Source organism: Microtus ochrogaster, chromosome 15 (assembly GCF_000317375.1).
Source record: "Microtus ochrogaster isolate Prairie Vole_2 chromosome 15, MicOch1.0, whole genome shotgun sequence".
NCBI classification, from domain to species: Eukaryota; Metazoa; Chordata; class Mammalia; order Rodentia; family Cricetidae; genus Microtus; species Microtus ochrogaster.
In genome coordinates, this window is record NC_022017.1 from 11321410 (window position 1) to 11329542 (window position 8133).

Genomic DNA, 8133 nt, shown 5'->3' on the forward strand with positions numbered 1-8133 from the left:
CCGCTGCCTCAGTGGGCCTGGCCCGCGCGTCGGCCCGCAGCCGTCCTGGCCACCAACCCCGGCGCGGCCGCCATCTTTGTTTTCGCTGCGGACCCCCCCCCACGCCACCGCCCCCTCGTCCTCCTGGTCACGTGTGCTCAGCGCAAACCAATGGTAGCGCCGCGAGGGGCTAGACGATGAGGTGGCCACCGCCAATGGACGAGCGAGAAGGCCGGAGGGCCCGCCCACTGTAGAAGGTGAACAGAAGGAGGTGGGGTCCAGGAGGCTGGAGGGGCGAGGGGTGACGGGGGTGAGGGGAGGGGTGCGTCCCTGGAAAGGAACAACCCGCTCTGGGGTCGGGAAAAACACCGAGACTTTTACTCCTTGAGAGTGGAAAGCGCCCCTAGACTCCAATGTCGGGGTGTGCCTGTGCCATTGTCCACCGAAATTCGGGCTTCCGTGCGCCAGGCTCTGGCCTAGCTGCCTAGAGTGGAAGGGCACAAATTGGAAAAACCCACTGACGACCACACTTGCGCGACGGGATAAACGTCGACAAGACACCAAGTACCGGAACAGCGAAGGACTGGGTACACTCTAACCCACCCCTCGGCCCAGCCCCGGGATTGGAGGCTGAAGAAGGGTCCATAGAGGAAAGTGTGGTTCTTAAGTTCTAAGACATGGCTTGTACACACAAGAGGGTGGCAAACAGGTAGTAAGCAAATCAGTCCACAGAAGGGATGTGCAGTTCCGGGGAATCGCTGACGTACAGCCTGCTTCTGCCCTTCACTGCGGCAGCCACCAGCTTGTGAAGGTCACTGTCCCAGAGGGCCACCTGCCAGGTCCACCAAGGATATATGCAAATCTACCATGTCCCAGGAAACCAAGACCCAAAAACTGCTGTGTCTTTTCAGCATGGAGTCTCTCTCTCTTTCTTTCTTTCTTTCTTTCTTTCTTTCTTTCTTTCTTTCTTTCTTTCTTTCTTTGATACAGGGTCTCACTGTATGCAACACTGGCCATTCTGGAACTCAACTTCTGGAAGCCAGTCTTGCCCAGAACTCACAGACATGTGCTTGTCTCTGCCTCCCAACTGGTATTAAAGGCCTGCACCACCATGCCCAGCACACTGCGATTCTCTTGGCAAGTCTGCCAGAATGCCAAGGTGAATAATGCCTTCTATTAGTTAAAGCACATTGCCCCTTCTTTACTCGGGGAAATCAGCTGATACCCTAGAGGCCTTAGGAAGCCAGCTCAAGAATAAGCAGATTCCATACTCCTGTACATTCCTAAGGTTTATTGGAAATCTGGCCTCTGACTCACAACTGTGTTCCTTCCAGAATCAGGCCCCAAGTGTGCTGAAGACTTGTTGCATTCTAGTTTAGGCACGCTTCCACACATGCATGACCAGAGAAGGGCAAGCACCCAAGCTCTGCCCCTGATTGGTGAAAGTACAGCAGGCTCCCTTCAAGAGGGAGGCAAGCCTGCCCCTAAGGGAGAGGCTCTAGATGTAGGCCAGTAGGAGGGAAAGCAGTACCTGGAACAGAAGCCCTGCCTTGCTGTCAGCCCCATGGTCTCACTCCCACTGCAGACGCTGTGTGTGCAGGGCCCGGCAATAGGCCCAACTGCCTGCAGCCAGGGCCCAACGACAGACATCCTCCTTTGGCAGCAACAGCAGCCTGTCCACTTCTAGACGGCTCAGGAGACCTGCCACGCCCAGCATGGCACCCCCCCACATCCCGTAAGTGTTGGCGGTGAAAACAGCTACGATAAGGATGGTCACTGCCACCACCAGCAGTACCGCCTGCCCAGCCACAGAGCACCCTTCAGGTCCAAGGTGGTCACCAGCCACTGCCAACACCATGCCTCCTCCCAGAAGCAGATTGGCAGAGGAGCGGTCCCCATTCACCCAGTGAAAATCGAAGGCCAGGAGAGGCAGACCGATGACTGTGGCAACCCAAGCTCCAGCGAGACAGTCTTCATGTGTGCTCAGCCCCGGGGCCAACATCGTGATGGCAGCGAAGGTCTGCAGCAGGAAGCCAGCAGCAGCTCCTCGACTGGACTGTTGACACGGGAAAGACAGACATGTTAAGGAGCCAGGAGCCACCCTTCTAAAAAGGAAAGAGTTTGAGGCTGTCGAGGAGACCAAGGCTCATATATGCCTCCCACCACCCTCTTTTAGTGCAGGGATCTTTCTACATAGTCTGGGAAAGCAAGACTATTCACCTGTACAGAGCTCACCGCTGCGTGCAGAGACACCGCTGCCAGCACCAGGTGGGACAGGACGGTACTCCACTCGCTCCTGGATTTGGAGACCATGGCACCTTGAACAGCAGTGAGTTTGAGGAGATCGGAAAGGGGGCTTCAGATTTTGAGAGAAGAAAGCACAGAGGCTGGCGACTTGGAGTCCTTAGTGCCGCTCTTCAGGAATCTCAAGTTCCAGAGACCTATTAGTAGACATCAGGATAGATTCAGCCCCAAACTTCTTGGAGCTCTGAGGTCACTGGACTCACCTGCAGGGAAGAAAGACTAATTTACTGGGGAAGGGGAGTGGGAGTGGAATCCTGGCGCCCAAGCGAGGTACTCGGAACAGCAAGATGCTCAGTCCCGTGCTGTGGCCGGGACCGAGTCCTTAGCGCTTGGAGAGAAACGGTCTTCCACGTCCGGGCAGGGAAGGAGCGGCAGCACAGGCCAGCCCGACACAGCGGGCAGCACCTGGCGACAGCAAGCCGATGGCCGGAACCTGCCCACAACAGTCAGCCCCGCCTCCTAGCCCGCCCTCCCGCGGCGCTGACCCGAGCAGCCCGCTTACCTCCACCAACGAGAGGAGCTCCGGCTAGAGCGGCGGGGCGGGGCCTGCGGAAGGCCGAGGGAAGCTCTGGAGGGGTGGGGCTGGGAGGGTGGAGGTCACTACCAAAAGATGTTCACTGCAGGTTTGTGTTCTACACAGGATCTCTCTGTGTAGCCCTAGCAGTCTTGGAACTTGCTGTAGAGACCAGGCTGGCCTCCGACTCACAGAGATCCGCCTGCCTCTGCCTCCCGAGTGCGGGGAGTTAAGGTGTGCGCATAGGCTTCAGGACAGGTTTGCTCGTGCACCAGGTTGGTGAAGGGTCCAGGATCCGAGGCGGGGATGTAGGCGGGGCTTCCGAAGAGTAGGTTCGGACTGAGAGGAGAGAGGCGGCGCTTCGAGGGGTCTGGGCGGAGCCGCGAGGCGGGGCGGGGTGAGGCTTCGAAGGAGGGTTGCTTGGCTGTGGGCGGGGCGAGGTGATGCTCTAGGGGGAGGTCTGGGCGGGACTGGGTCGGGCTCCGGGGAAGGGGTGGGATCTGGGCTGGGCTACCGGAGGAGGAGAGGTTGTACACCTGTGTACCGAAAGCTGTTGCAAGCGTACGCGCGTACCTTGGTGGGGGTCTCCACGCAGTGCGGGCCAGGATTCCCAAAAGAGGCTAGACAGCCGTTAGACCTCTGTGTGCCCACTATTTTGCGAAATAGGGATTGAAAAACGCTTGACAGGGTCTTAAGGAGAGGTTTTGCAGTTCCCCTCGGTCGCCCGTCAGTGTGCACCCTCCGCCCGCGGAAGATCGTCCGTGGGGGCGGCCGCCGCGAGCATGCGCATGGGCACTGCGGCGGGAGGGTGCGGAGTCCTGGTGCGGGGACGCGGGGCGGCGCGAAGCGGTGCTCTCTGCCGCCCCGCGCCCCCATGTATGCCTTTTACTCTCTGCTCATCTACATCTTCTACAGTCTTTTTCGCAGGGATGGCGGGGCCGCGGCGGCCGCGGACCCCAACGACCCCACCCAGGTGAGTGGAGTGGGCCTGCATCGCGGTTGGTTACCACCATCACCCTGAGATCTGGTCGTGGCCGACCTGTGCAGCTTATGTCCTTAGGCGCCAGCGCTAGGAAATAGGGCTGTTCCTAGACCAGTTTTTTTCTCTATCTAGGTGTTGGGGTCATAAACATCAGCCCAAACCCTTTAGCCCATATCAGAAGGGAAAGCCCCACATGCTGCCAGCACCCTCACTGACGCCCCATATTCTCTTCCCAGAGGAGCAGTGGTAAACCTAGGGGTCGTCGCCGCCCCGATCAGTTCACATCAGAGCTCTGGACCGAGCTGAACAGCCTGGCGGGTAGGTGCATGCAGAGGAGCTGCTGGGGAAGGGTATTGAGGGAGCCCTGAAGTTGGGGTACTGAGAGAGAAATATTAGCCTCCAACTAGTGTTGTGGAATGCCTCTTCCTTCCACTACTTGGCCTCGAAGGCTGCTCCAAATCTGAGGATGGTCAGAAAGGAGCCGAGGGTGGAGCACCTGAGGTGTCTCTGGAAGAGGCACTTATGCGCCTTGCTGAGTTCCTTTCCCTCCAGTTGGGGGCAGAAGAGAGCTGTGGGACGCCTCCTGACCCGGGCAAGGTGAGCACTCGGCTCCAGCCTTTCCCCAACTTCTGTGCTTCTCACATCCCCAACTCCACTGCTGATTCTTACTTCCTGCACAGCCTGGTGAGGTCCCCCCGCTGTTGACAGTGACAAGTCAGCTCTTGGCCCTTCTGGCATGGACACGGAGCCCCAGGGGGAGGCAGGCCCTGCTCCAGGGGACACAGTCAGCCTGCCCAGTGCAGTCTTCCACTCTAGATGGTTTGTAACGGGTACCACCGTTTGTGGAGGGAGCTGGGTCTATCAGAATCAGCTCTGCTCTCTAGGCCAGACATTTCTGTACTTGTAACTGGCCTCACTGTGGCTCCTTAGGGTCCCTGTCACAAGAAGAGAGCTCCTCTCAGCCCACTCCCATCCTGGATGAGGTACCAGGGGATGAAACCCAGGAACTGCAGCCTCCCCAGCTGGAGGAGGAACAGAGAGCTTGGCAGCGGCTGGAACAGCTTATTCTTGGACAGGTAAGAGAATCAGGAGCAGCGGGGACTGGGTGGGTGCGAGACCCAAAAAGGAATGGCATCCTGTCCCTGACTCCTCCGCAGCTGGAAGAGCTGAGACAGCAGCTGGAGCAGCAGGAAGAAGAGCTGAGCAGGCTGCGCCTAGGAGTGGTGAGGCTATTGGGGTGGGCTCAGGAGACAGACTGAGAAGTCAAGGGAATGCCAGGTGCATCCTGATGGCATCCCTCTCTGTCAGGGGGCGACAGATTCAGAGAAAAGAGTTCAGCATCTCACACTGGAGAATGAAGCCTTGAAACAGAGTTTGAGCCTTACTCGGGAGCTCCTGCTGCACTGGGGCCCTGGTCCCCTCTCCAGAGCTCCACAGGTACTCCGCTGTTTGGCTGTGTGGTGTCTGCAGTCCAGGCTCCTGTACGCCTGGTATCCAGCCACAGTACTTAAACCTCCTCAGGACTTTGTGTGTGCTTTAGTAGGGGCCCATCTCTAACTACGGAGAAACTCCGGGACAGTCTTTGTAGGGTAGCTGCATCAGTGAGGCTGATGCTCATAGAAGACACCCCCCCCCACCCCATTCTTGGTCTCTTTGAGTAACCTTAGGAGAACAGAGAGTCTGGGACAGGGAGCCCTGCACAGAGTCGGTTACCATGGCTTTCGTCCTTCTTGCCACTCTTGATCTGGCCTTTCTGTGTGTGAAATGGAGCTATAGGATACCCTTTCTAGAGTTTCCATGTGGCTCCCACTCTCCTATAGGAGGAGGCAGGGGCTCTGTTGGAGCTGCAGGGACAGCTTCAAGAAGCCCAAGACACCACAGAAGCCCTCCGAGTCCAGGTGGGCTAGGGGACCCAGGGATAAGGGGGGCTGTGTTGCTGGGGGGGTGACGTCTGGGGCAGGGCCTGGTGCCTGTTTCCTCAGTGACTGAAGTGGGGTTGGGAGGGACAGCTGGGAGTCCAGGAGATGCAGCTGCAGGGCCTGCGAGGGGCCCTCCAGCAGCTCCAGCAGGAGACAGAACAGAACTGCAGACAGGAGCTGCAGCAAGTTCATGGACAGCTGGCAGGTAAGGGCTAGGAGAAAATGGTTTGGGAAATGCTCTAGAATCTGTCCTTTTCCTCTCAATGGCCTTCCTCCTCTAGGACTTCGGGCACGGATGGCCAGCCTTCGTCAGGGCTGTGGGGACCTCCGAGGACTGGTCAGCACCTTTACCCAGAGTTGCCAGGGCTCTCTGAGTGAGGCCCAGGGCCAGGTCAGGAACTTCCCTCTCCTAATACCTTCTCTATGGGGAGCCTCTGTTATTGTTTCCCCCTTTCTGTCCCTCAGGAGCTGTCTGTACTAGTGGGTCAGTTGTAAGCACTTGGATCAAAATAATTTCTGAGTGGCCCAAAGTGTCCTCATTTGTCTCTTTCTTTTTTCTTTTTTTAGGGGGTAGGGGGTAGTGGTTGCAAGACAGGGTTTCTATGTCGCCTTGACTGTCCTGAAACTCACTCTGTAGGCCAGGCTGGCCTTGCACTCAGAGATCTGCTGCCTCTGCATCTCGAGTGCTGGGGTTAACGCTGTGTGCAACTGCTGTGTCCTCATGTCTGGGCTGTGAGAACTGGCAGTTGCTGAGAAACCTGGAAGGATAGATGAGAGAATGAATGAATATTTTTGTCTATGGTCCGTAGATTCTATCGCAGATTCACTGAATGATGCCCACAGGAGTCCATACCCACTGAAAGTTGTATGGCACCACAGCTGGTCATATCGCTCTCAGCACCCCACTTCACTTGACATTGCCCTGGCAACTGTTCTTGTTTTCCTCACAGGTATCCTGGGCCCTTGGGGCTCTGTCAGCAGGAGGGGCTAGGACTCAGCTTCCAGAGGGGCAGCAGGGCCCCCCAACTGGATGCTCAGGGCGGCTTTTGGAACTCAAGGGTAAGATTGGCTTTGGGAGTGGAGCAGCGATGACTACAGGATGGAAGAAGAGGAGCCAATCTGCTGGTGTGGTTCCCAATGCAGGGAATATCCGTGTGCTATGTCGGCTGAGACCAGCTGAAGGAATACCTTCTAGCCTGGTGAGCGTGGAGCCTGGACAAGGGGGGACCATCACCACCTGCTACCGAGGGCGCCAGCACCGCTTTCGCCTGGACTGGGTCTTTCCTCCAGATGCCAGCCAGGAGGAGGTGACAGCCACCTTTGCATCTGTTCTGACCCTTCTTCAGAGTCCCCTGGGTCCAAAAGAGGCCCGTTCCCTCTTCCATGACTGGCTAAGTACCTAAAAGGTGGGAGGCTGGGCTCCATCAGGGAATGGAGCCACTGAAAGTCCTTGAAGGCAGGAATGGCTTTCAGCTGAGCCTGTCCAAGGTGAGTTACTGTTTGTGTAGAACTGGCTGCAGGCATGGATGGGTACCACTTTCACAGTGGTGAAGACATGGCTTCACTGACACACACCCTTCTTATGATCCAGGCTCTACCCATCAGTGAAGGCAGAACTTCTTGCTTTGTGGACCTAAGGCAGGTTAGGTGGGATGAGCGAGCAGGGCAGCTGCCAGCCCCAGTGCTCTCCCCCACTGCCTGCTCCAGTCAGTCCTGCTCTTCCCTCTTCTCTGGCCAGACATCAGTGGAAAAGCAGTCTACCCCAACATGCTTCACACATGGTCTCCACTTGCACATAAACTGTGCTGCTGGAGTCTCTGGGGCTGAGGTGGAGGCTCAGAGCTGAGAAAGGATTAAGTTAGGGCCAGAGCTGGCAAAGAAGACCAGACTGCTCTGGTCTCAGAAACGGTATTATGTAGTGGCTGGCAGGGGTAGACCCACCACTGACTGACTTCCCATCTCCTGGCCTCATCTCCCATCTCAAACTGCAGCCATACACAGCTCCCTTCACTTTTTATTGTACTCTGGGCAGCCTGGACTGGGTCCTCAGTCTAACAGACTGGACCAAAGGTATCTCTCAGGAGGTTCCAACCGGTATTCCTCATTTTTGTACCACCCAGTTTTGAACTTTTTATCGTCACTCTGGCAATTCTAGCGTTTGTTTATATGATCATCCATCAAGACATCAATCAGAAATGACAGCCACGCCAGGCGGTGGTGGAGCACACCTTTAATACCAGCACTTGGGAGGCACAGGCAAGCGGATCTCTGTGAATTCAAGGCCAGTCTGGTATACAGTGTGAGTTCCAGGACAGCTACACAGAGAAACCCTGTCTCAAAAAGCCAAAAAAAAGGCCGGGCGATGGTGGCGCACGCCTTTAATCCCAGCACTCGGGAGGCAGAGGCAGGTGGATCTCTGTGAGTTCGAGACCAGC

The 8133-nt window shown here is 56.8% G+C and overlaps 2 protein-coding genes across 10 annotated transcripts in view; one reads left to right on the forward strand and one right to left on the reverse strand.

Annotated features, from left to right (window-relative positions):
* Cyhr1 (cysteine and histidine rich 1) overlaps positions 1-3432 on the reverse strand; it is a 16989-nt gene extending 13557 nt beyond the window's left edge. Inside the window, exons 1-4 of one of the 6 annotated variants that reach the window (XM_013348767.2) lie at positions 3371-3432; positions 2786-3136; positions 2200-2420; positions 1254-2035 (exon numbers count right to left, since the gene is read on the reverse strand). In XM_013348767.2, coding sequence (XP_013204221.1) covers positions 1550-2035; positions 2200-2292 — 579 coding nt within the window. In that variant the 5' untranslated portion in view covers positions 2293-2420; positions 2786-3136; positions 3371-3432 and the 3' untranslated portion in view covers positions 1254-1549. Of the gene's footprint in view, positions 1-1253; positions 2036-2199; positions 2741-2785; positions 3222-3370 lie in introns of those variants that run through there. The other 5 variants (XM_026782586.1, XM_026782585.1, XM_026782587.1 and 2 more) reach the window with 5 other exon arrangements.
* The window catches only part of Kifc2 (kinesin family member C2), an 8487-nt gene continuing 3407 nt past the window's right edge, over positions 3054-8133 (forward strand). Inside the window, exons 1-13 of one of the 4 annotated variants that reach the window (XM_026782548.1) lie at positions 3054-3072; positions 3713-3770; positions 4016-4097; positions 4228-4376; positions 4460-4598; positions 4710-4855; positions 4937-5002; positions 5088-5216; positions 5600-5677; positions 5789-5903; positions 5980-6089; positions 6649-6757; positions 6842-7005. In XM_026782548.1, the coding sequence (XP_026638349.1) occupies positions 4302-4376; positions 4460-4598; positions 4710-4855; positions 4937-5002; positions 5088-5216; positions 5600-5677; positions 5789-5903; positions 5980-6089; positions 6649-6757; positions 6842-7005 (1131 nt within the window). In that variant the 5' untranslated portion in view covers positions 3054-3072; positions 3713-3770; positions 4016-4097; positions 4228-4301. Of the gene's footprint in view, positions 3073-3298; positions 3359-3590; positions 3771-4015; positions 4098-4175; positions 4377-4459; positions 4599-4709; positions 4856-4936; positions 5003-5087; positions 5217-5599; positions 5678-5788; positions 5904-5979; positions 6090-6648; positions 6758-6841; positions 7006-8133 lie in introns of those variants that run through there. The other 3 variants (XM_026782547.1, XM_005354126.3, XM_026782546.1) reach the window with 3 other exon arrangements.